The following is a 27667-nucleotide window of genomic DNA, read 5'->3' as shown; positions in this document are numbered from 1 at the left end:
TCTATTCTGTACCATCAGTCTATATCCCTCTTTGCCATCTCTACAGCGTCTTAATGACTGTAGCTTTATAATAAGCCCCAATCAGAAATTGTTCTTTGTTGTTCTTTTTCAAAATTGCTTAGGCTATTCTAGGTCCTTTGCATTTCCCTATGAATTCCAAATTCTAGAATCAGCTTGCTGATTGCTGCTTCAGAAAGTCTGTGGGGATTTTACGTGGAATTGCATTAGATCTACTGGTCAGTTCTGGGGAAACTGACACTTACCAATATTGCATCTCCCAATCCCAGACCTTGGTGTATTTTTCCATTCCTTTATCTCATCTGTATTATAGGCCTTGTTCTCTATTTTTCTATGTACAGGTTCTGCATGTATATTTTCAGATTTACCCCTAAGTATTAACATTTTTGATGCTGCTGAAAATGGCATTTTTTTAAAAAATCCAATTTCCAGTAGTTGCTCATGTGCAAAAAGAATAGTTCTAACAGCATTCTGGTAGATTCCTTACACTATTTCCTATACATGTCACTTGGGAATGCTTCTTTCTTCTTTTCCAAGTAGTAAACCTTTTTTTCTTCCTTTATTAAGCTCAGTGACACATTGCACTAGCAGGACTTCCAGAACAATGGTGGCTAGAAGTGAAGATAGTGGACATTCTGGCCCTCTCCCTTATCTTAGGGAAAGAAGTACTCATTTATCATTAAAACATAAAGGGTAAGTTTCTCAGTCGTTGCCCTTTATATTAATGCAAATTCCTGTCCATTTCTTTTCTGAGTTTTTAATCATGAATAAATCCTGAAACATAAAATGCTTTTTCTTATTGAGATGAACATGTTTTTATTTTGATGACATATGACATTGATTTTTTAAAATATTAAACCAAACTTGTATTCCTGTGGAACACTCAACTTAATCTGTCATCCTTACAATGGATCACCAGATTCACATTGCTAATATTTGGTTGAGGACTTTGGTGTCTATTCAAGAGGACCATGTACTGGTAATTTCCTTTTCCTTTTGGTGTCTTTCCTGGTTTGGCATGAGGTCAAAGTTGGGTCTCTAAAAGTTAAGTGTTCCTTTCTTCTCTATTTTCTGGCAGTGATTGCACAACATTGAGATTTCTTCCTTAACTGTTTCATAGAATTCACATTCAGGCCTGGAGTCTTGAGAAAACACTTTTAATTATGAATTCAATTTATTTAATTTCTTTGAGTCACTTTTGGTAATCTTTTGAGGAATTATTCCACTTCAGGTAAGCTGTCAAATTTTATTGGCGTATAGCTTTATGGTCGTATCTTTAAAAATGGTTTGTTGGACACATAGTAATGTTCCCTTCTCCATTCTAATTTTTTATCAGTTTATGTAGGAACTAACCAATTTTACTGATTAGCTCAAAGAACCATTTTGGTTTATATGGTTCCCCTATTGCTAGCATATTGTTTTTATTTTCATTTAAAGTATTTTCTGATTCTATTTATAACTTTCCTGTGTCATGGTTATTTTATAAATGTGTTAATAATCTCAAGTCATGGGCGCCTTGGGTGGCTCAGTGGGTTAAGCCGCTGCCTTCGGCTCAGGTCATGATCTCAGGGTCCTGGGATCGAGTCCCGCATCGGGCTCTCTGCTCAGCAGGGAGCCTGCTTCCTCCTCTCTGTCTCTCTGCCTGCCTCTCTGCCTACTTGTGATGTCTCTCTGTCAAATAAATAAATAAAATCTTTAAAAAAAATAATAATAATAATCTCAAGTCATGGTCGGGGGGGTGGGTTCCAGATACCCTATACAGATTTCTAGTTTAATTCCATTGTCACCAGAGAACATACTCTGATTTCAATTATTTTAAAGGTATTGAGACCTGTTTTATAGCCTAGTATACTGTCCATCTTTCTGATTACTTCATATGCACTTGAAAAGGAAAGTTCTGTTCTCATGCTGTTGGGTAGAATGTAGTGTGCCAATTAGGTCAAACTGAGTGTTCACGTTTGTTTGTGTTCTATATCCTGATTTTCTACTTGTTCTATCAATTAGGTTTAAAGGAGGGTTGAATTACTGAATTCTAATTTAGATTTTCCCCATTTTCTACTAATATTTCTGTTCACTACATGTACTTTTGACATTCTAGTAAGAAACCTGTAAGTCCACTTTTTAATTGTAATTTACTATTTATTTTTTTCATGGACAAAAGGCAGAATGATAGAGATCTGTAAGTATAATGGTAGGCAACATTCTATTGGGAAGTGAAATGGAAAGGCAAAAAAAGAGACTAAAAAAATACGACTGAAGAGATTATGCTGAGTGAAATAAGTCAATCAGAGAGAGTCAATTATCATATGGTTTCACTTATTTGTGGAGCATAACAAATAGCATGGAGGACATAGGGAGATGGAGAGAAGGGAGTTGAGGGAAATTGAAAGGGGAGGTGAACCATGAGAGACTATGGACTCTGAAAAACCACCTGAGGGTTTTGAAGGGGGGGGTGGGATTTTGGGGGAGCCAGGTGGTGGGTATTAGAGAAGGCACGGATTGCATGCAGCACTGGGTGTGGTGCAAAAATAATGAATACTGTTACGCTGAAAAGAAATTGAAAAAAAAAATAAGTGAAAGTTCCCAATGTCAAGAATAAGCTTGCTTGTGTATTTTGAAAATAGATGTTAGTAAGTAGCAAAATGATTGATTCTATTACATTGATTCTATACATTTAAAAACAGCAGGTTGGGGGTACCTGGGTGGCTCAGTGGGTTAAAGCCTCTGCCTTCGGCTCGGGTCATGATCCCAGGGTCCTGGGATCGAGCCCCGCATCAGGCTCTCTGCTCGGCAGGGAGCCTGCTTTCTCCTCTCTCTCTCTGCCTGCCTCTCTGCCTACTTGTCATCTCTGTCTGTCAAATTAAAAAAAAAAAAAAAAAATCTTTAAAAAAGAAAAAAAAAACAGCAGGTTGATTTTAATATGCCAGTATTTACAAACTGGAAGCCACACCCTTTACAGTTGTTTAAATTTATGGTGAATAGTTTCAAATGGCAAAAACAAAGGTCCACTGCCCATAGCAGTGTCCTCTGCTGTGCATAACTTTATTGTTTTTTCCTCCCTTGCCCCCCCAATCTTCCTCACTCTAACTTCCTTGGGTGAACTCTTAAACACAGTAAACATACTTAAGTTTTATCTTCAGATCCGCTTTTAGGGGTACCCAATGACATAGGTACCAGGAGCAGATAATTTTCCAAAATTCCTATACAGAGGTCAGAAAACATTCAAAGACTTTTTTTTTTCAGTTAATGTACATATTCTATTTCCCCCAAACCCCTCTACCTACAAATACAATTACCTTTCCATTATTTGCCTCTCTGGCTCCTTGTAGTCTTTGACATCACCCATCTCTGAAAAACAGGCTTTCAGTGTTTCTGACGGACTAGGAGCTGGTGAGTTCCGGATCCAGCCACATAACCTGATGGCCGGCACAAGGAGGACATTCAGTGTGACCGCTGCATCTAATTTTCAACCTCACAATTTAATCAAAGCTTCTGGGAACTTCATTTGCTTCATCTACCTCTCAGCACAGTTCGGGTGAAGAGCCCCCGAGCTCAGAGCGATCACTGCTAGTCCTGTGCCAGAGTGAAAACCGGAGTGGCGTAGCTGCAGAGCTCACACCAGTCCCCCAGCGCCCGGTACAGCGCTCCCGGACGTTGTTCCTCTGCAGCAGGCACAGCACAGGGTACAAGAGGCAGCTTGGGATATGCAGGAGAAACTGAAGCCCCAGTAATTGCCTGGCTTTGTAGAGACACAAAGGAGAATCTTCCAGAAGAGAGAAATGTTAAGGAGGCAAGCCATGGAAATGAGCATGGTCTATCTAAAAATGAGGCTGTACTTAAATGAATTTGAAAGCCGGATGGCACAAACCTGATCTGAAACAGGGAGTCACTAGCGGCTTCAGAGAAGACAACAAACAAAATCAGCAAAAAAAAAAAAAAAACCTCTGCTGGAGGCCATGAGCTTGACCAGCACAGCCTCTGCATCTTGCACCTGCCACTTAAGTCTTCCTGAGGACTTCCTTGAGGACTTGAAAAGGACCGTTTGCCCAACTATCCACACAAGCAGTAAACCAGACTCTGCAGGTAACGCACCACACTGGCATAAAGCAGGCGCTCGGGAACTCTGAACCTTCTAGCCTGGCAAGTGACCGTTTTCATGAACTACAGTGATGGCAAGGTTCAAATTCCAGGAGGCCAGTAGCAACACCAGTATTAACACAGCACGATGTGATAAAAACTAGAGAGGGCAAAGGAGGTCAACAGCGTTTGTTCTGAGCAGGCGGCACAGGTGGGGATGCAGAGATCTGGGGAGACTGTGAGCTTCAAGCTGGGGCTCTCAGCATCATGTCACAGCAGGGAGTGAAGGTGGAGGAGGTCCAGGGGACTGGAGGGGAAATAGGGTGCTTTGTTTCAAAGACGTGGACTATGCGTATGTGGGGAAATAAATCAGTGAAAATGAGAGTGCTAGGAAACTAGGAGAGTGGCTGGGTTCCTCTAGGGAAAGAGTGCACTGTCCTTGAGTTTTAGAATACGAAGTCGGGAGGACCAGGCACGCGCATGAGGGAGTACCATTACATTGATCAGTCCCATACTCAGGCTCCCTCCCACCGGTGCTCGTTTGGTTCTGTCTGGGTAGCAGTGAAAAGGTATGAAGAAATACCCTCTCTAGTGTACTGCTGATACTTAAAGACATATATTTGTTAAGCAAGACTAAGTGGAAAGAAAACTCATCTGAAACCTCTCACAATGGACTTACTTCTCAAAAACCAATTCATACTCAAACAGGGAAAGGCGCAGCTTACTTCAAATCAAGTGTTGATATATTCTAAATTAAAACAGGTTTGTGTATGAAAGTAATCTGACATTGACTGACTTTAAAAACCTAAATTAAGGGGCTCCTGGGTGGCTCAGTGGGTTGAGCCACTGCCTTCGGCTCGGGTCATGATCTCGGGGTCCTGGGATTGAGTCCTGTATCGGGCTCTCTGCTCAGCAGGGAGCCTGTTTCCTCCTCTCTCTCTGCCTGCCTCTCTGCCTACTTGTGATCTCTCTCTCTCTGTGTCAAATAAATAAATAAATAGAATCTTTAAAAAAACCCAAACACCTAAATTAAAAAATTCGGACTTTCAATTCGTATACATAAAAGCAGAACAAAAATTTAGTAAGCTAAGTATTAATGGAACTTCTCATTTGCTGGCTGCTAACAAATAAACTGATTTGATCATAAGGTACTACGGAAACAATGCACAGCAATCTAACTGTGGTCACCAGGGACTGAGAAGATGAGTATTACTAGGTACAAAGGGTCTTCTGTGTATGTGACAAAAATCTAGGCAACTCCACTATTCATGGGCTAAGGATGCTATCTGCTCCACTCTGGAAAAAAAAAAAAGATACAAATTCAATGTCTGGAATTTAACGACCACAGGGAAAAGATTAGAGCCATTATTTTTAACACAAATGGAAGGTAATACAGACATTAGGACGCTTAGGCCACACATGGAATAGAGGCACTATTCTTTTACTTTAATATACAAATTTAAGCCAGTATCCCAACCACCTCTATTAAAGCTTTTCATTTCCCAGTAAGATCTCTGATAATGTTTGTGTATAACAAGTAAATACACAAGACTGTATCTTATGTCTGTTGATCTTTGGCACATTTGTCAAGTTGGAAAATGTCAAAAGGCAATAAAAATCTCTAATGACGGTTTTGCTCATTCTTTTAATCGTCTTCACATCAAAATATAAGGCCGCAAGAAGGCAAGCTGAAATTTTAGGATATGTGGAATAGTTTTAATAAAGAGTTTTACATACAGTACCTTACATATAGAACAGTGTGTTTGCAAATTTAAATAATATCTGAATGTACAGTGGCATGTATTCTTATCAAAGATAAATTTCAAGTTTACTGTGTATCAGTTCTAAAATGCATTTACACAGATCGCTAGAACTGATAAACAGAATGAGGCATAAAATATTCAAGTGTTATTTCATCAAATAGCCTCCTCTGAACAGTCTTTTTCCCCTTTTTAAAAAAGTTTCAAAACCTGTACATACATTTTTAATTTTTAAAAAGTCTGTTAAAAGGTAACATTTCATGTTAACCACCAACTCTTAGAGACTATAGTAATAAAACTAGATATGTGCAGATATAAATATGTGTAGGCTATGTACATATGTACGTTGAGTGTTTGTTTCAAACAAGCACACACGCTCACGCACACCCGCGTATGGGGCACGGCGGCGGCACACAACTCACAAGAGCACTGGCGGACAGGAAGGCCTGGGCCCGAAATCCAGCAAGAGCTAACTCAGCAACTTAGTTGCCTTTGGTTTCAGAAATGTGTCCATTTGTGATCAAAGCTAAAAGTTTTGAGTGTGCATGTATTTTTTAAAAATAAAATTCATCTTCAGAAATGAAGCTTTTCCAGTATCCCACTACCAGCAGTTAAAAAATCCACAGCCACAAATTATTTCGTTATTTTTGTCACTCCTCATCCCAGCTGAGGTGATTTACAATATTTAATCTGAAGGCAAACACAAAGCATACTCAGGATCAAACTGTACGCTGATGCCTGAGTCCTGAATTCAACTGTATGTAGGACATATACAGTCTGCATGACATCTGTGTTTCTGATGGGCTGATGGCATACGCAAGACCCGGGAGCGGAACTCCCACAACATTTAGCACTCTCTCTCCAGCAGTGTCATCGTCATTTGGCACACGGACTCTTCTGCAAGCCATTCTGTTTATAATGAGCTTAATGCCTGCAAGAAATTTCAATTATTTGGCATTTCTTAAATATGTAATCAAAATGAAGTCAGAATTCCACAACTGTTTTCCTCAGAAGTGAGGCTTCCACTGTCAGTTTTCTGATTACGGACATTCATTACCTAGGAAACAGCTCATGATCCCATACAAGTTTAAATACTCTAAGCCCCGGAGCAGCTGGATCACCTGCAGAGAAGACAGTTCATACGGCAACCTTATAGAACTCTCCAGAATCTCCTTGCCTCTATAGTTTTGCTTTTGGCCAAACGCTGGTTTATTACATAGATCTTTCTACTAAAAATTAGATAAGCACACCATCTTTCTTTCTACACGTATGTCGAGCTTCATGTAAAGCAACTATTGAAAAATGCTGCCAACTCAATTTCCTTGGTACAGATTACATTCAACTTCATTGATCCCTGGCATAGAACACATTACCAGACAGCTGGCGCATAAGCTCTTTCTAACGTTAGCTTCCTTGATAGAGGTTGTTCTTCCTTTTCCTTTCCAAGGTGCCATCCTATTGATGTCACCAATCAGTAAATGACCAAACATCACTACGTTTTTTAACTATCCACTTAGCAGTCATGTGGATAATAAAAATGATCAACTGAAGAAACCCACATTCTTTTCATTAGGTTTTCACTGTTGTCATACAGAGCAAAGAGTTGCTATTTGTTGTACTTTGCCCATGTCAATTAGGAGCTGTTTGATATGGCGCTTAAGTTGGGGCAGTCTTGCGAGAGGGTCAGGTGGCTCCAACTCCCCTGTGAAATCAAGCCAGCTTTCCAGAACTAAAAGAGAGAACAGAACAAACAAATTTAAATGGCAACTGGAAGAAGTCACAAGATGGTCTACCTGGAAGGCTGGAAAAGGATGGAGACAGAGTTCAAGTTTCTTTCTCCCCAAGGCCAGGAGCAGACTCAAGCCAGTTCTGAGAGGCTTTGGCAACTTTTATATTATATCGTATCCCACAAGAGCTCTAGTCCTTCTTGGTAACTTCTGTTCTTATTTTAGGTAATTTTTCCCTTCATAGGCATAAACTAATTTCATTTTGAATATCTCCTTCTACTCTCTTCTGGAATAGGAAACAGTTTCCTGTGCCTGCTGAAGCTATTATTTTAGAGTTAAATAATCTCTACTTCATTTTAAATAAAACTTAACTACTCTAACCATTCTTTTTTTAAATCAGGAAGTTCTTTTTAAGAATGGAAAGGGGGTGGCAGCTTCTCGGTGTCCTTTCCAGTCCCACTACTTTATCATTACTTTAAAAAAATGCAAGCATATTAGAAGTCTAGGCAAAATGCAGTTAGTTGATTCCACACTTTTTATTAATAATAAGGGATAGTGTCCAATGTATTTTTCCCCCGTCACATATCTACTCACAACATTACAGTAACAAAAAGCTAAATTAAACCAAATGGAATTTGTTTTTGAAATGGGTTTTCTTTTCCTCTTTCCTCAGGGAAAAACAAAGCAGTAAGAGCTCTACCTTACTGTAGGGTGAAATTGAAAAAAAAAGACGGGGGGGGGGGGTTACAATCTTATGTATGATGTTAGGAAAAAACCCATTGGATTAGGAATCAGTTACTTCTTACTCAATTTTCTCAACTATAAAATGGGGATAGTATCTTTCCTGTCCACTCCTCAGCGTCCTATGTAATAAAGTGAAAAATATAAAAGAAAAGCATTTGAAAACGTGTGCAAGCTTCGGTTTTACCTACTTGAGCTTGTGGGGGTTTCTTATTGTTGTTGATTTTACTTCCTACTGACCACAGTGAGAGCAAAGATACAAAATGTTTCGCCTCATATTTTAAATATGCTTAAGGCCCTTACACTGACTTCCAAAGAAAACACAGTTCAACGAAACTAATAAATATTCCATATGTTCTCTATATTGCACCCGGTATTTAATTAACATCCACCTTAAAAAAAAAATGAGATAATATCCAATCGTATAGTTTTCAGCCTGAAAGACCCCAGCCCCCAGCTGCACTGAATGCGGCGTGAAGGAAGACAGGCCATCAGTAGGGACAGCACCTACAGTTCTCAGCCCGTAATGTAAAACACTTCACACAACGTCGCCATAACTATAATAAATACACTCTGCATACGGCAGCCACTGTATTTTAGTTCTTTCTTAAAATTACCATCAACTTCCTTCTCTATCAGGTCCATCCTGCTGGTGACTTCGTTCTGCATGTTCTCGATGTGCGTAAGGAGATTGAGCTGCCACTGAAGATGTGAGTCTCCTGGGTCTTCAGTGCCCTTTTTATCATTATAAATAAATACCGTACTCCTCTCAGCCGGATTCTTCTCCAAAGAACCATTAGGAAAAAACAAAATTAGGTGAAATGTAATGTCATAACAGGAAAGATACACCAAACACCTCATTACTACAACAATCAGTGAAATCCAATCAGACTCTTAGATTATTTTTAAAGGAAGTGCCAGCGCATAATTAAATTATGTGATGGTCCTTAAAAGAGCAGATATGCTTGCCGTGTCTCTCCACAAAGCCTAGCATGGGGCTCCACGGAGAGCATTCAACAAGACGTGCTAAAGAAATAAGTTGCTAATTACACTCTGTAGCGAGAAACCCCAGCTCATCTAGACTAACCCCTTCCTCAATGAATCTAAGCTAATGACATAAGTGGAGTGAAGGCAGAAAGCAATGATGGAAAAATCATGAGGGCTGACAAAGGCCAGTTTAAAGTCTCATTACCCGTAGACTATAATTAACTCTTGCAGTTAAATCAGTGAGGCATGAGAGAGATAAAAATCTTTTAAAAACCTAAGAATTGCAAAATGCTTTCCACATACACAAAAAATCTGAACTCGACTCACCAGAAAGAATTTATTTCATAAAAGGGACAGTAATTTGACTAAATCATCTGCCACAAATATCATGAACTAGAGGCTTCCCAAATTTATTTGTTTACAGTGATTTCTTGATAAAACAAGGCCAGAAAAATAAAGACCTCATTTTAAAGTGGCATTACTAGCTGAAAAATCAATGAAAAAAGAAGAAACTATTTCTAAGACAATCTCTATGAATAGGAAAAAGTTCACAGAAATTCAATGGACACAGAGCTGTAAGAATTCAGTTTATCGCATAATGCAATTGATATGCATATATAAGTACACTAAAATTTTAAAAAGACTGGAATGCCACCTTTTATCTGAAACACATATTGTATTAATATAAACACATCCACAAACACTTACACGTTCTCAAACACAGACATCTTCATTTGGAAAAAAAATATGTCTCATAGTTTTTGGAGGTATCTAAGCGTGCTTATAACAACTGAAACTTTGATTAGGGCGAACGTTTACTGAATCACTACAACTCTGAATCAGGGGATAATTCAGTGTTCAAATAGCCAGTGTTTTCTAATAGAGAAAGCAAATATCTTTACCCAACAAGGTATTCGTGAACTTGGAAATGTAAGCCTAGTTTTACTAGGAATTCAGTATGTTTTATTTTATAAAACTGTCCTATGGTCTATCATATTTCCAAAACAAGGGACCTAGTTATACCTTTGCAGGCATTCCATCTTCTCTGACTGAGCAGCGTGAACGGTTTTTATCTTTTGTTTGGAATTCTCTTTCTTCTTCAGAACTACTGACATCATCGTCATCTGAGCTCCCAGGGTCTACAAGAGACTTGCAGTCTTGACCAAAATGTTGTGGCTTTTGGTAACTGTGCTCACTTGTTATGTACGTTCCTTCCATTTTTAGGGGCAAACGAGGTGGTTCTTTATGGTTCTGTATGTGGTATTTCTTTTCCTCTATATTAACTGTGTCTGGCACTGCTAGTTTCTTCTCTATCCCAGCAATTCCTTGATCTTGGTCTTTTCGCTTCCCAGAATAAGCCCAGAGATGAAGGTCAGGATGATGTTTATTCCTTAAAGCAAAGTTGGAGAAAACAGCAGTTCAGGGGAAGGGGGGAAACAAGTTTAGTGCCATAATAAATTTCAGAAAGTAAAGCTGATACAGATAACCGCTGGTTGTCCGTGCGTGCTGTACAGAGAGTGTGCGGACTCAGGCAAACTGGTCTCCACTTCTCTAAGGAAGACCCAGACTCACTGAGGGAACCAGGCTAGAAGGAGGGCAGGGGTTCAAGACAAAAGCAGAGGTATTCTTTAGGGTAACTTGTCCCAGAACTTAATCCAAAGTTTGAATTCTTTTTTGCAGAATAGAATTTTATAGAAATAATACTCAGGTAGAAAAGCAATGACGAGGGGCCCCTGAGTGGTTCAGTGGGTTAAGCATCTACCTTTGGGTCAGGTCATGATCTCAGGGTCCTGCTCAGCACAGAGTCTATTTCTCCCTCTCCCTCAGCAAACCCCACCTCAGCTCGTGCTCATTCTCTCTTAAATAAATAAAATCTTTAAGAAGGGCAACAATAGATGTAGTTCTGTCCACAGCTCACATCATCACTTGATTGATGCCCTTCTTTTCCTACTGACGTTTCACCATATTTTTTTAAACTGCACAACACAAAAACTTGTATATGACAATAGTTTAAAATCTTCATTCAGTCAAAAAGTGATACTTGCTCATGACAAAAAATCCAGGCAATAAACGCATACAAAGTAAAAACCTCCCTACCATGGCAATCATAAAAAAATGAGGTATTGGGCGCCTGGGTGGCTCAGTGGGTTAAGCCGCTGCCTTCGGCTCAGGTCATGATCTCAGGGTCCTGGGATCGAGTCCCGCATCGGGCTCTCTGCTCAGCAGGGAGCCTGCTTCCTCCTCTCTCTCTGCCTGCCTCTCTGCCTACTTGTGATCTCTCTCTGTCAAATAAATAAATAAAATCTTTTAAAAAAAAATGAGGTATTATCTTTCAGATGTTTTCTATACATATAAAATTATTTTTTTTAAGATTTTATTTATTTATTTATTTGACAGACAGAGATCACAACTAGGCAGAGAAGCAGGCAGAGAGAGAGAGAGGAGGAAGCAGGCTCCTCGCTGAGCAGAGAGCCCGATGCGGGGCTCGATCCCAGGACCCTGGAATCATGACCTGAGCCGAAGACAGAGGCTTTTACCCACTGAGCCACCCAGATGCCCCTAAAATTATTTTTTTTAATGGAGAAGTATATACTTTCTCTTTTTATACAAATGGGGCTCTCAGTTTGCCTTCCTCATAGACAACATATCTGGGCATCTTGCCCCCTCAGTGCACAGATGTTTCCCCCACTTTTACTCTAGAGCTCAACTGTATCCATGTACCCCTGTCTAGGATCACCAGCCCATTTCTACCTACAGACGTGTGTGCGTGTTCGTGTGCTCTCTGCACACGAGTGGGGAAATTTCAGTCAGATACGGAGCTGCTGGATAGTGGGCACACACTTTAAATGTGATAAATGTCCAAGCGGCCTCCAAAGAGGTTGCAGTGATTAGCCCTCACCCACAGTCTATGATAATGCCCTCCTATCGCTAATTCTAGTCATTAAAATTCTGCAGTGAGTGAAACCACAATTCTTCAATCAGAATTGATAAGAAAGGGAAATACTCAGGAAGCATAAACCTTTCAGAAACCTCAATGTTTGTGAATTAATTATTTCCAGGTTAGACAAACACCCAGGGGCCAACTTTAGTTTTCTTCTAGTAGTACCCAAGTATTGTTCTAAAATTACACATTTTATCTTTTGGACCTCTAATTTAGTATCAGAAAATACTAAAATTCTCTTATAGTAAAGGCACAGCAGAAAGTTGACTTTGTACTCTGTCTAATGGACCCTGTCTTGCTCTGTCACTGAGCTTAGACAAGTACCTCTATCTCTGACTATCCATCTATCAAATGAGAGGAGATCTATTTTTCAGGCTTATTTTAAGGATTAAATGAAATCTGATACTACAGCACTAACTTCTGGCATGAAGTAGACTTTCTTTTTAATAGGTTAGCTCTTCCCTCAAGTTTTAGCATCCATATGCCCTTTTTAAAAAGAAATCCATATTCAGATTTATGACATACAACAGAAGCAAATCACATTCAACAGTCACCGAATACTTATATGTATACTAGGGACTGGCAACAAGATGATAAATAAGACATAAGCCCTACCCTAAAGGAACTCATGGTGTAGTAAGGAGAGATGGACATGAAAAAACAAAGTGCACAAAAGTGCCAACCTCAGTATGTAAGGAGTTTGCCAAGAAGGGTGAGTGATCAGCCCTGGTCGGGCAGGTATCATGAAGAGGCACCTGCTAAAAAGCCTAGCTGTAGAAGGTTCGAAGTGTGAGTAAAGGCCTGTAACTATGATAAAGCAGGCTTCACTCAGGGATTATGGTTTGGTACAGCTGCTACGTCTGGGGAGAACAAGTGGGCCAGGGAAGACACCGCAAGCAAACAACAGAATACACGTCAGGGAAGGACTCTGAGTGCATGCTGCGGAGCCGGGAAGGCACTGTGGGATATGAAGCTGAAAAAGAGGCAAACTCCTATTTCTCTCTCTTTTTTTTTTTTTTTAAAGATTTTATTTATTTGAGAGCATCAGAGAACGCACATGCAAAAACAGCAGGGAGAGGCACAGGGAGCGAGAGAAGCAGACTCCCCACTGAGCAGGGACATGGGGATCGATCCCCGAACCCTGGGATCATGACCTAAACCAAAGGCAGGTGCTTAACCGACTCACCCACCCAGGCACTTCAAAGTCCTACTTATCTTTAAACTCATACTGGCAACAGTAAGAAGGATGAACTCAAAGAGTACAAGACTGGAGCCGCAGAGAACTAAGAAGGTGTGGCACTGTGAAAAGAGCGGCCTGGGCTGGGCCAGCATGAAGAAGAGAGACACACAGAACAACGAGAAGGAATTACAACGGCCAGGTGCCCGGGCCCACCAGGCTGAGGGGACAGCTGCACAGACGAGGCCGAGGAGGGGGAAGGGTAAGTTTCCGGCCCAGGCAAGTGAGTCCCAAGGAAGACAGTCCTGTGAGAAACCAGTGAAGCATCCTGTTTTTATATAAAATACTGTCTTAAGAGAAGAATTCTAGGCAGGGATTAGAAGAACTGAAAACATGGGCTTTGAAAATACCTGGACATGTTACTTAGGGAGGCTCAGGCTGGGTTGGTTTGTTTTGTTTGTTTTTTCTTGTTGTTGTTGTTTTAAGGGAAAAGAGTCTAGGATGACTAAAACCCATTTGGTGCAGAGTAGAGGGATGGGTTATATGACCTGCTCCCTTCAGAGTCCATCTTAAGGTAATTAAAAAATACTACTTCATCTGGACACCATTCCTGGAGGAGCGCACAAAATACCGGCTCACCAAGCAACTGTACTTAATTCTGCGCCTACGGCAATAACACAGAACAGCAGGGCAAGGACTAGCATTTGCTGGACTAGCAGAGGTGGTAGTGACCTTCATCCATGCTTATTCATTCCAGGGCGAAAGGCAGGAACCAGCTACTCATCCAAAAAGCTTATTAATCCTGTCTATTTTTCAAAGTTAAAATGTGTTCAAATATCTCTTCTGTCTCCCCAATTGTTCATCTGAATCTTCCAAAGGCTGCCTGATGACCCCGAATTCAAGTGCGCGCCATCCGCCGCCCCGCGGCTCCGCACTTACTTCAGTATGCCGATCTTCAGCTGCAGCCCGTGCAGGACTTCCGTGACACCGTAGACGTCAGCAAGCAGGTGGTGTGTGGATACTATCTTTTTGGCATTGAGATGAGAGTAATTTTCTTTTAAAAACGATAACCCACACATCCTCCCGTTATCCAACCAGTCCTTATCATACCGATATTTCGCACTCCACCTCTGACCTGCAGATGAAGGTGACATTAAAATGACAAAGCTTTCCACTTACTCGGACTTCCCTCCCACTGGCATCTTACTAACACTGCCATGAGCAAGGTGAGCTCTGGCACTAAGAATAAATTCAGAAGAAGAGCAACACAGCATTCTGAGAAGCCGGCGAGCCTCCTCCGACCTCGGGGTCTCCTGCCCACGGCCGACAACACACTCCACTCAGGATGCGCTCAGACGCAGAGGACACCTGCAGAGGAACCTTGAGGGGACGGCTTTCCATTTCTGATGTGTCTGTCATCTGCCCTGTAGAAGGGCTGAGAGGGCTGGACAGAAACTAAACGGGGTACCCGTTCTCTCGCTAACATTTGTTTTGAACTGGACGAAGTAAGAGGTCTACTTAAGTGAATAAGAACCCCTCTTCAAGATCTCACAGGCTCCTGTATAATCCAACATCTTCAACGTCAATGTCTGTTAAATTAGTTGCTTATGTGTCTGTGACCCCTACTATACTATGAGATAGTGGAAAGGTATGCTTAGAATCAATCATCCTACTTCTTACCAGCGTTTGGCAAACAGAAGGCATCCAATGAAGGCTGCTGAATGAACAAACAGATATCTACATTCATATAGGTCTGAATCATTTTCCTGCTTCCTGCTTCTTAATGTTTCCTTTTTTTTTTTTTTTTTTTTTTTTTTTTTTTGTGAAAGATAGACAAGAGGAGTATTGGTAGGCTTTTATTTGGGAATATCTAGTTATCTTCTACCTGGGCAGCTGAAAGTGTACACAATATGCAAGACCTTGCTACTCGAAAGCCTCCGGCACAGAGGAAGGCTCTGAACAAGGAGTCTAAAGGGACAGGTTTTCACCTCAGTTCTGCCATGTCTAGTATTATCCTTGTGCACAAGGCATGCAACTCGCCATGCCTCAGTTGTCTCAGCAGTAAAATAAAGGGATGGACCGTGATCGTCGGGAGAGCCCGTCTACTAAAATGAGCTGGATATGCAGCACAGTCAGGAACTTTTTTAATCACATCACAAGGAGTTACATTCAGAATACAGTTCCACTCAAAAGAGGCACACATAAACCTATTTAGAAATCAATACACAGGGACACACGACAGGGTTAATCCTTCTCCAGGAAAATGACCTACATTAACTCTGTCCTTCGAGTAGTGGAGCAGTTATGTTAATAAAACGAGGCTAATGTTCTGGCCTCAATAATTGACACAGAAAACGAAGCTGTCACAAACAATGAAAAATATTTTAAAATTTCACCATGGAAGCAGAATTAACTGATGAAGAAGTAACAATGTCTTCTGCAGTGGGTACCCTACGTCAACAGATCTCTAGGCATAACGAGATCTTAGGCATCTTGCCACCAGCACGGGGAGGAGGCTTACCAGGAGGGTCCCTGCAGACGTAGCAGATGTACTGCTCGGGGATGCTCTCCTCCAGCAGCCCCATGCACACGCTGTGCTGCCAGCAGAGGCACTCTTCACACTGCCGAAAACACAGGAGTGCTTAGTCACAGGTCTGCTCACCAGCAAAAAAGACAAGTCCCCTTGCTTTCAGCTAGCAGTGGCCGTCTCTCGCTGCCTCCCAGAGCTCAACTCTTACTCCACACCATGATGCAAGTGCCGACAGAGGATGAATTTTATATTTCAAAGAGTCGGCTACTTCAAGAACTACCTCTTGTTGCAGCTATTTAAATGTGCCTTGATAGATTACTTAAATCACGTAACACACACATACACAAAACTACTGCTCTCATTTACTTCCCACTAATTTGTAGGGGAAACATATCCCTAAAATAGCTTATTAAAGTGTGGACATTTTTCTTAAAAAAGACAAGTTCGTAAGATTGCCTGTAGCAGTCACTTCTTCAAGTATAACCTGTGCGTTGACCCTATACTTTTGTAGTTCCCTTATTTGAGAATACCTTTGAAAAGGGTGAGAAAACATTACTCTTTATTCTTGCAACTAACATCTCCAAATCTGCTAAATGACATCACAAAATGTGGGTTATGCTCCTTTTTTCTTAAAGATACACTTTCTACAGAGAGAGGTGGTTTGTAATGCTTAGGCCCTGTAACAATTTTTGACAAGAGAGGAAACATTTATTTCCTCATCTGCCCACTGAAGGGCTACAAACAGGGATCCAGGCCCAAAGGGCTGATACATTCTACCCTTCAATATATCTAGATGCTCACCCACCCAAATGGCTTCCAAAAATGGCTTCCAGAATTTTGGCTTGAAGACCTCAAACTCAACACTCTCGCAAAGGGAGAGTGATCATTACTTCATCTGAAGAGACCTTCCTGTCATTACTACTGGGATTTTAAACACGATAGGCAAGAGACCAGTCTTCAGTGAGACCACGAGTGACAAAAGAACACAGACGCCCTGATGTGCTTGCTGAGCACCTGAAATGATTATTTGCCACAACAGGGAAGACCGGTTACCTGGATCATGAAGCCGTTCTCCTCATCCATTTCACAAATACACCGCACAATCTCATTAAGAGCATCGTCTTCATCCTGAGATTCCTCAAAATTGGTTGAATCGAAGTCCTGATTATACTCATCCCCACTGAGAAGCAAACTCTCTGTTGAAGAATCATCTAGGAATTCCACATCGGATAAATCTAGAATATACATAAAGGTATACTCAGCGTATTTTTTCCTATGCTTGTGTCACTTTTCCAGACAGAAAGGCGCTAAAGGAAGTGATAATAAGCTATTAAGTATATAAAAAGGAAGGCCAGATATATGGGATTGGCATATGTCTCTGAACAAAGAAACAATTTTTGAAGAGATAGTTATGATTGGCTTTACATCTTAACATCTACACTATTACAAGTAACCTGGAAAGTATCCTTTGTCTTGGTGCTTATAGAGGTCATGGCTAAGGGTGGTAATAATTCAAATCTGCAAAGTTTTCAAATGCTTTCACAGACATTAGTCCTTTTCATCCTCCCCAGAGTCACAGCTTGTAAAAAGAATGGATTATATTCTTTACACGACAGTCAAGGCACTTTAGCAAAAAGAAGTACGCCTGCGGTCTGTAACATCAACATTGCTGTTCCTGACGGCATCAGAACCCTCAACCACCAGCGCACTTACTGTGCAGCAGGTACTATACTAAGCACTTCAAACAGAAGATCTATTACTTGCTGGAACAGCGCGGCCAGCTAACGGTCGAGCTGACTGCAGGCAGGACTACCTGACTCCAGAGCCTGTGCTCTCAATGTCACCACTGCTCCTGAAACTGTGATCACAAGTTCCCTATGTAGAGTTCTAAAATATCACTTTGCTTAAAATATTTTAAAACTGAGTAAGTATATTCTAGAAACTAGATTTATGACCACAACATTTTTAAAGGCCAGGTTTTAGGTTTGTATTTGTACCACTGCTGATGTCAAAGATGCCAATTTAGCCCAGCCACTGAGGAAAAAGAAAAAAAGAAAAAATCGAGGCAAAACAAGGAAAAATTTATTTACAACAAAGGGAAAGAAATGACGACAGGACACTAAAGGTTTGGCAGGAGTGTGGCTGGAGAAACACGGGGGATGCCTGGTCGAAGACGTGCCCGCTGCTGTGAGACACCTGGAGGCCCCTCAGGGAGCACCTGAGCGACAGAGGTGGCTCCTTCTGCCTCAGTGACTCGACCTCTCGACATGGGTCTGCGCCACTCCTGCACCTGCTCCTTACTCACCTCCTCTGTAGAGTGTCAACAGGCCACAGCACTAAGGGCTCTGCATTCTGAATGCTCCATGGCCAGGGCTTAGAAGGAAGCCTGCTATACGCAGTAAGCTGCTCCAGAATGCTCCTGAAGGAGCTAAGGAGGGAGTCCATAGCCAGAGAAAATTCTCTTTCAGACAATCGGACCAGAAAGAAGTTGGCCCGATTCGAACTAAAAGAAGTCATGATGTTTATATTTGAAATATTTCATGATTTAGTGCTTCTTTTACCAGTTTCTATTCTGATTTTTCCCGTTTTTGAATGCTTTCTTTTTGACTTATCCAAAGTTAATGTTTTACAGAAAAATAAACATTTTCTTTTCTTTAGGGTCTTAGGATATCTTGAAGAAAGTGAGGTCAGAAGAAATATTAGAGAAATACAGAAAAATTTTCAAGAAGCAAATCAATTAGGCATTATAAAATCCTTCTAATAACAAGATAAGCAGTCTTGAGAACCGAGAGGGGAAATTTCACTCATTCCTCATTTTACTATCTTAAATCCAAAACTAGTATTTTCTCTTGGGCCTTCCTGAACACAAGTTCATGTTTCAAAATGGCAGACCGGAATGCGAGTGAACAGTTCCAAGCACAGCTGCAGTATACGTGTGGCCTTACGTGGATGGCAATCAGAAGAGAATTCATACATTTACAACTATTATCACTGAAAGGAATTAGCATGTGTCGCACATATGTTTTCATGGCCAAATAACCAGGTTTTATGGCGTTAGAATACAAATTTAACATACTGGCCAGAAAACCTAGTTTGAATAACCAATTCCCAAGCATCAAACAAATGTTTGGCTGAATTCTAAGGGCTGAGTAAATGGCTCCATGGATTCAAAGTTAAAAAGAAATGCAAGTTTTAAAAAAAAAAGTTCCCTCTCGTACTGAAATACCACATGGACAACAGCTCCAACCGAGAGGCCACAGGAACACCATTTTCTTGAACTACCACTGCTGTTTCCCCAGACACATTCTCTAAGTGGTGATTCCAGATCAGCATCACCTGGGAGCTCATTAGGTGTCAGGCATTCTGAGGAGGTCCAGGAAGGTGTTTTAACAAGCTTCCCAGGTGGCTCTGCTGCATGCTAACACTTGAGAACCTCTGGCCAACGCCCCGCACCCTGTACCAACGCCCCTCATTCCTCCCGGCTCAGGGCTCGGTCACACACCAGCCAGGACTGGGGACACGCGCCTTCGACACTCTTGCCACTAAGCTCTCACACGGCTAGCTCCGACAGCACTGCCAACCGGCTAGCCTCTCCATTCTCCAGCACTCTGCATAAGGTGAGGACTTTCTGACCTTGACGGCCCCACAAGGAGTATCCTTATGTGACTGTCAACCCTAAGAATGACTCAGGAACTCCATCTACCCTCCCAGAAATCTCATCTGACTCTGCAGCACACCTCTGAATCGGTCGTTTCAAAGCATCACAGTGACAGCTGTCACACACATGTGGGGTGAAGAGCCACTGGCCCAAAAGGGAACAGGGGACTTGTGCTTGTTAGAAAAGGAAAAGGGAGTTTTTCCTCCCTCCCTTCTATGTTTGAAAATGTTAAATCTCCAAACTGCCTGGTGCTTATTTTAGGAGGAAGGGAAAAGGGCACTTCTCTCCACAGGAGGCCAGACAGGAGTTAGGCCTGGAAGAAAGCGAGTGGTATCCATGCAAACAAAAACACATCACCTAGGACCTACCATGCTGGGCCCTCAGAAGAAAGGTGAAGGCCGGAAGTGAGCTCAGCCGTCAGTACCCCTGGGGTTTCACATAAGATGAAGACCCCATCCCTCACTCTAGTCTCCAGCCACTGCCATCAGGGTCTGCATGGGGAGAGTCTCCCTCCCACTGCTGGGAGCCCTGGAAGGCGAGTACACTCAAGCCGCGGCAGCCAGGACGGCCGGCAGGGCAACCTGACAGATTCTGAATCCACATGTAAAACCCCCATAACCAGTACGTAGTAGACACTAGGAACTTCCTCACCAGATGTCCTAGAATTAATGATAAGAGCCAATTTTACTTTTTAGAAATTTTAAAAAGTAGCTCAACTTGCAAAGGTTGAGATTTTCCTATTAGTTTCTGGGATAACTTCTTCAATAGCGTGCTCAGATAAGCCCTCACTGAATGAAGTGTTTCCAGCTCAGTTCCCCATTTAATAATCTTAAGACTTGTTTAAGCATTACATGATTACACATACTTTCACCACTAAGATCAACTGACAAAATTGCCCTCGGGTACTGATATGTTGTATTTTTCTCCGTAAACATGCTTCGCAGAGCCAGAGAACTCCCAGAAGATCGAGTTAGTGGAGAAGAGCACCTTTCCAGAAATTCTAGAGAACTGTCTTCATAGTCTGAATAGTCTGTAACATAAGATACATAAAGAAATATTAATAAAGCATCAGGGCATCAGGAAGAGTCACTATAAAAATTAACAAGAAAGTTAAGTTTTACAAGACATAAAATAACCATGCCACCAGCGAGATCGTGGAGCTTCCAATCAACTGGGCTTGGGGAGAAGAGCCGGGACCCGTACCCCAGGCAATACACACAGACCACCAGGGAGCGCCACGTTCCAGCTGGTATCGATAAAGTCTTGCGAGCGAGTCCAGAAGGGAAAAATGATTATTTCTACAGATTCTCTCCATTATAATCATGGCTATGTCTACAGGAAGATGTGCAAGATGGAAATTAACTTTTTTCTTTTTGCAATTTGTAAAGAGGCACTCCTAACGTGTAGCATGTCAATTATTACACTGACAACTGATACATTTTTCAGCAAAAAATATTTCAATGAAATTATGTGGTCCTAAAAGAAATTAACCCGAGTCCAATCCTCCTCAGCTTAGCAAGAGCCATGCAGACAGAGGACAGGAAGCAGCCGCCTGCAGCTTCCAGGAGAGCTGGCTATGCTGACAGGGACAGACAGGAGAGGGCAGGATTCGGGGTCCTGGGAAGGCTCCGGAGCAGAGAGCCTGGCACACTGAAAATCTGAGACTGTGGCTGTAGCACAGTGAGGGACAGAAAGAAGAAATGAGGCTAGAGTGGCAGGGGCAGGTCTGGTTACACATATGTTTTTATTTTTGAGTTTAATCCTAAACTCGGCAAAAAGGGCGTGACACAAGTCCACTTCTGGTTTTCAAAGCCTACTGGAGCTATGGAATGAGGAAGGGTGCAGGGAGGCGCAGGCAGGGGGCGCCACGGTCTGGCCTGGGAGAGGGCAGCTGGCTTGAAAACTGACAGGGAGACGCAGCGATCTGCAGGTCTGCAGACCACAGGTCTCTGGGGCTGGCCTGGCATCAAAAGGGCAGTTTCCAGGCTTCTGCTTGAACTACCAAGAGGTGAAAAGAGGGCCTCTTGGTTGGGGCTGAAGAGTAAGAGGGAGGAGGAGAAACCAGACAAGGAACTGGGTCCAGAGGAAGATATTTATTTATTAAAGAATTTATTTATTTTAGAGAAAGTACAGTGGGGGGAGACATAGAGGAGTTGGGAGAGGAAGGTGGGGAATCCCTGCTGAGCGCAGGGTGCCACTCAGGGCTCAGTCCCAGGACCCTGAGATCATGACCTGATCTGAAACCAAGAGTAGGACACTCAGTGGACTGAGCCACATAGGTGCCCCCAGAGGCTTTTCAAAGATGGGAGATCCTACACATCGTCTGCAAAAATCTAAAAATAAGGGAAGGCAGGGTGATAAGTGAAGGATTTTAAGAAGAGAAAGACAACAGTTTCCATTATCATAGAGGCAAAGCAGTTAAAGATGGACATAATAGCTAAGCACATAGTTGTAGACAGATGGGCAAGTTCTCATCTGCTGGCTTCTATTTCCTCAATGTATATGAGGCAAAGGACACCTAAGGCAGGTTAGGGAATGGAAAGAGGTGGAGGAAAGGTCAAGAGTAGGAAAGCAAGTTTCCAGAAGAGCAGTACCAGTGTAGGTGTGCACTGAGTATCCATCTAAAGTCGGTGGTTGTGGTGGACAAAACAATGGTCCCCAAAGAGGCCCACATTCTAATCCCCAAACCTATGAATGTGTTAGGTTCTGTAGCAAAGCAGAATTAAGGCTGCTAATCAGCTGACCTCAAATTTACCCTGAATTATCTGGGTGGGCCCGATGTAATCACAAGAGTCCCTAAAGACCTGAGTGGTCGTTGCTGACTTTGAAGATGGTTAGGGGGACATGAACCAAGACACAGAGAAGCCTCTAGAAGCTAGGAAAGGCAAGAACATGGATTCTACCCTAGAGACTCCCAAAAGGAATACAGTCCTGCTGACACCTTCACTTCCGCCCATCAAGACCCATTTTGCACTCGTGACCTTCAGAACTTTAATAAATCCAGGTTTTTTAAAGTCACTGATACGTAGTCCTCTGTGCCAGCAGCAACTGGACACTAACATAGCAATGACCGTACATACTACAGCACAGCCACATCTACTGCGCACCCCTGTGCCAAGCACGATTCTAAGTGCTTTACGTGTATTAACTCCTAATCCTCCAGCTAACACAACGAGGAAGCTACAGCCGCTAGTGCCATTTCACAAGCCGAAGAACAGAGACTGAAAAGGTTGAAATGCCCAAGAAGACACAGCTTTCTTTGTAAAGTCAGCCTTCAAACACAGGGAGCCTGACTACAGAGCCTTACTCTTAACCAAAAAGCGTGACCAGTGGATTTCAACGTTTCATGTATACACAAACTGGAAAGCCTGGCAAAGCAGATTCTCAGGCCTCGCCACCAGCAGGTCAGGAGTAGGCACCCACCTGGACGCTGCAGACGCTGAGACTGCAGAGCGACCTTGGTACAGCACGGGGCCACTGTGTCTCTCCTGGCCCCACAGGCTCTACACAGCTTGCCCCATGCCCTCTTACTTGGGCTCAGGCGAGGGAAGGGCATCTGCTAAATGCTAGCTGGCATCGTGTTCAGTACCTGACGAAGATTCCTGACTGAATCCTCAAGGTAAAGCTACACAGCAGAAACTATTACTACCACTTTAGACGTGAGGAAACTGACATTTATACAATTTAAGTAACTTGCCAAAGGACGACGAAGTTCCACTTTGCAATGAAAATTTGAACCCAAAGCTCAGCTTTGAAAGTGGCCCTTTGATCAATGACATGTTATATTGCCTGAACGTCAGAATAATGACAGAAACCTCAATTTGGTGGATACAAACAACAGACTAATAGATAATCTTTCCACGTGGTATTAGCAACTAAACAATACTTCTTGGCACTCTACACCACACCTGCATTCCCCATGCCAGGCCCCTCTGGCTATAGTGATCAAAGGTCCGCTGCTAGCTTTAGGTTAGATCAGCTGTAATCCTCCACATAAAGCCCCTTCCTTGATCACTCCAGCTTCTCTACACTACAGACAGAACTTACTCTGTATCATTTTTACTTCCCAATACGACATGCGCTTCTTATCGCTGTTACAATATGCTGATTAGGCTTGCCTACAAGCTCCTAGAAGGGAGTCTCTGTTTTCACCACACAATGTTCCAGATTCTCCTGGCATTTCTCATTACAGTTCTTTTAAATCTCTCCACGCCTTTTCATATTTTCAGATACAGGAAAGATGAGAAGATAAAGCGACTGGCTCAAAGTAACCAAGTGGCTCAAAGTAACAAAGGTAAAAACTGGCAAGGATGTCACTCTTAAATCCCAACATGGCGATTTCTCCTACGGACAACCGTTAAGAAAGAACTTCCTACGCCAGCAAAGACAAGTAAAACCTGCTAAAGGGAAGAACGCAGGGTCCAGCAAACACTCTCTAAGGCCCAAGAAGTAACAGAACAACAGAGCATGATGGTTTAAGTTAAAATTAAGACTGAAACCAGACTCCCTGGGTTTGAATCTGCTTTTCACCACTCACTAGCCATGTGAGCTTGGACAGCTCTACTTGTTTCAGTTCACGGTTTCTAAAATGGGTATAAGAGGCTTCACTGTAAAAAGCATTAGTTAATGGGAGGATTAAATACATCACTGTATAAAAAATGCCTACAGCACATCTAATACATAATAAGCATGGCAGGATATGCAAAATAACATTCAGTGTTAAAGAATTTTTAAAGCTCCCTGGTTGTAGTAACTGTAGAATAAAATGCATATTATATTAGGAACCTCAAGTAGGAGTAATGTGAATGTTTTAAAATTAAGATGTCTTTAAAATTTTAAAGTTATTTAAAACCCCCTATTTCCAGCTTTAAAGACTCCTTTTCTAATTTAATCTGGAGAAGAGTCACTTCCAAGATGAATGTAAATAACCCAGAATAAATTCTCAAATGTAATAATTAATTGCACAGATGCCTGTGATTACCCAACTCCACACCTGCTGTGTATAAAAAGCAATGCTTCTGTGCATCTTTAAGTATTAGCTAGGATTCTATTTACAAAGTTAAGATTTTTCATTTACAGGTCTGATTTTAAAATGTAAACGATATAAAGCTCTTTTCAATTAAAAAATAAAATATATGAACATGTTTGTAAGGATTAATGGCTCTCTAAAAGCAGGAGTAGTGTAACTGCAGAACACAACTCTGAGGAGCCAATTTTCCTTGCAACTTTTCCTCTCGGTCTTACTAATCCAGATCACCCTCTTTCTTCCAGGACACCACCACCTCCTGCATTCTCCCCAACGCTGCCAAAATGTGACCCCCTCTTCATTTGTCCTTGGTCAGCCCCTCCCTGTTCTATCCCCACCCCCCCGCCCACCCTTACACAGGGTATTAGCACACTAAGAGTCTGTGTCTGCTGGGGAGTCCTGGAATAGATCTGTTTGCTGACGTGGCAGAGGGGGGCGTGAGCAGGTTGCCTTTCCTGCCGTGAGGCGTGGCTGTCCCCGCCGCAGTACCCCAGTCTGCCAAATCCCCCTGGCCTCTGGTCACTTGGGAGTTCACCTGGCAGTATGATATGTGGTCTGAAGCTTCTCGTGTCTGCGTTACATTCCCTCCCAGAACGGTATTCATACATCAAATGCGTTTGTGATCAGTGGTTTTTGTTTATGAAGCTCCAGAATCTCCTGACTTTAGGAAAAGTCAGGAGTCTGGGCCCCAGGGACCCGTATGTGAAAGGGCGGGGTGAGGGGAGAACACACGAGGGGCAGTGCGGGCACACGAGGGGCAGTGCGGGCACACGAGCGCACAGATATGTTCAAGACATTCTCTGGAAAGTAGTTTCAAGCTTTTCAATCCTCTGTTTGATCCTATGTCAAATGTACGCTGGCAGCTTTTGGGTGAGAGAATGTAGAAACAATTAAGATATGATTTGGGGCATAGTGAGGGAATTAAAAATCTGAAGAATTTACCACCAATTACTGACTTGGAAATTTCCCAGCTGGCTTTATAGTTTTTAAAACCGGCTTTTAGGGATGCCTGGGTGGCTCAGTCAGTTAAACGTCCGCCTTTGGCTCACGTCATGATCCCAGGGTCCCACAGTGAGCTCCTTGCTCAACAGGGATCTGCTTCTCCCTCTCTCCCTGCCCCTCCTCCCCCTGCTCATGCTCTTTCTCTCTCTGACAAATAAAATCTTTTTTAAAAATTAAATAAAAAACCTTGTTTTTACAAGTGCTTAATGAATATGAAAAAAACCCTGGGATGACATAAAGCATGTCAGTCAATACCACAAAATACTGAGGTGCCTGTCACATAGTTGAAGAGAACCTGTCCTCACTTTTGAAGGTCCTGCTCTACCATTTTCCCATTTGAACTGATAAATTCCCCACCTCCGAGGTTACCATGTCCTGAAATTCTGCTCACCATTCTCTTGCTGTTCTTTACGCTTCTGCTACTTTTTGCTACTTTATGCTGTTGCTATGTTCCCATAGAGTTTTGTATTACAACTTTTTGATCTTTACATATAAAAAATCATATTACACGCTTTCTTCAGTGATTTTTAGCTTATCATTTTGTTCCTGAGATTCCTGTGGATATAGTTCATTTATTTACATAGTGATACAGATTCCACGGAATCAGTGTGTGACTTCTGATGGGTATCTGGGCTGTCAGCGCTGCTATGGCCATTCTCATAACTGCCTCCTGATGGGTCATGAGAGCCTAGTTAGGAACTGTAAGTTACATGGCGAGCACACTTGCCAATGGCCGCTTTCCATAGTAGTCAGTATTGTGTCTCCACTGCCTTAGCAACATCTGATACCATCCACCTTGTAACTTTTGCAGATAGCTGCTAGGTAATACATGCCGACAGGTATTAAAAATTACATTAATGCTGCTTCTCATAAGATTGGACATCACGTTACATATTCATCTTACCACTTTACCAAAGAGATTTCCAATTCTGTGAAAATACCTGTTAAAATCTTCTGCTTATTTTCATACTAGGAAATTTTTCTTTCTATTCTAGACTTGTAAGTTCAAAACACAGTATGAATACCAATCCTTTGTCAGATGCACCTGTTGCAGTGTTTTCTGATAGTCTGTGCTGTCTTTTCACCCTCTGTATAATAGTTCCATTTTTTTTTCCCCCTGTAAGGGAATTTCTTTTTTTTTTTATTTTTTTTTTATTTTTATCTTTTGATACCCTCACCCACTTCTCCTACCCCCACCCCCTGCTTTTGGCAACCAATATTCTGTTCTCTGTATCTATGAGGGTTTTTTTTTTTCTCCCTTAAGATTCCACATATAAATGAGATGATAAGGTATTTGTCTTTCTCTATCTTATTTCACATAGCATGGTGACCTCAAGGTCCACCCACATTGTCACAAATGGCAAGATTTCATTCTTTACTGTGACTAATACCCCACTCTGTGTGTCTGTGTACACAAATTCTTTATCCATTCATCCATCAGTGGACACTTAGGTTGTTTCCCCAACTTGGCTACTGTGAATAACGCTACAATGAGTATGAGGATGCATTTTTCTCTTCAAATTAGTGTTTTTGTTTTCTTTGGACAAATATCACATGGTAGAATTGCTGAATAAGGTTATTTTTTAATGTTTTAATGTTCTGAGGAACCTCCATACTGTTTCCCAGTGGCTGCATTCCCTCCGATATGCAGAATGGTTCTCTTTTCTCCACATCCTCACTAACACTTGTTGTCTTTTGGCAACTGCCATTCTAATAGGTGTGAGATGTTACCTCACTGGGGTTTTGACTTGCATCTTCCTAATGATTGATGATGTTGAGTATCTTTTTATGTACCTTTTAGCCATGTGTACATCTTCTCTAAATGTCTATTTCAATCTTTTGCCCAGTTTTTAATTAAACTGTGTTTTTGCTATTGAGTTTTAAGAGGTTTTTAAAAATATATTTTGGGTATTAGCCCCTTATCAGACAGATAATTTGCAAACATTTTCTTCATTCAGTAGGTTGTCTTTTTCATTTTGTTGATAGTTTCCTTTGCAGTGCAGTAACTTTTCAGTATGATGTA

At 41.9% G+C, this 27667-nt stretch overlaps 1 protein-coding gene across 4 annotated transcripts in view; it reads right to left on the bottom strand.

The window, feature by feature from the left end:
* Window positions 1-5720: 5720 nt before the first annotated feature.
* The window catches only part of PHF20L1 (PHD finger protein 20 like 1), a 75666-nt gene continuing 53719 nt past the window's right edge, over window positions 5721-27667 (bottom strand). For 3 of the 4 annotated variants that reach the window (XM_032316964.1, XM_032316962.1, XM_032316966.1), the window contains 7 exons: window positions 20482-20646; window positions 17012-17193; window positions 15950-16049; window positions 14368-14563; window positions 10334-10700; window positions 8941-9103; window positions 5721-7584 (listed from right to left, as the gene is read on the bottom strand). In XM_032316964.1, the coding sequence (XP_032172855.1) occupies window positions 7442-7584; window positions 8941-9103; window positions 10334-10700; window positions 14368-14563; window positions 15950-16049; window positions 17012-17193; window positions 20482-20646 (1316 nt within the window). In that variant the 3' untranslated portion in view covers window positions 5721-7441. The remainder of the gene's footprint in view (window positions 7585-8940; window positions 9104-10333; window positions 10701-14367; window positions 14564-15949; window positions 16050-17011; window positions 17194-20481; window positions 20647-27667) is intronic. The other variant, XM_032316965.1, reaches the window with a different exon arrangement.

The sequence above is a fragment of the Mustela erminea genome, chromosome 16 (assembly GCF_009829155.1).
Source record: "Mustela erminea isolate mMusErm1 chromosome 16, mMusErm1.Pri, whole genome shotgun sequence".
Classification (NCBI taxonomy): Eukaryota; Metazoa; Chordata; class Mammalia; order Carnivora; family Mustelidae; genus Mustela; species Mustela erminea.
The sequence above is the reverse complement of the archived record's forward strand: the minus strand, read 5'-3'. Positions and strand labels throughout refer to the sequence as shown.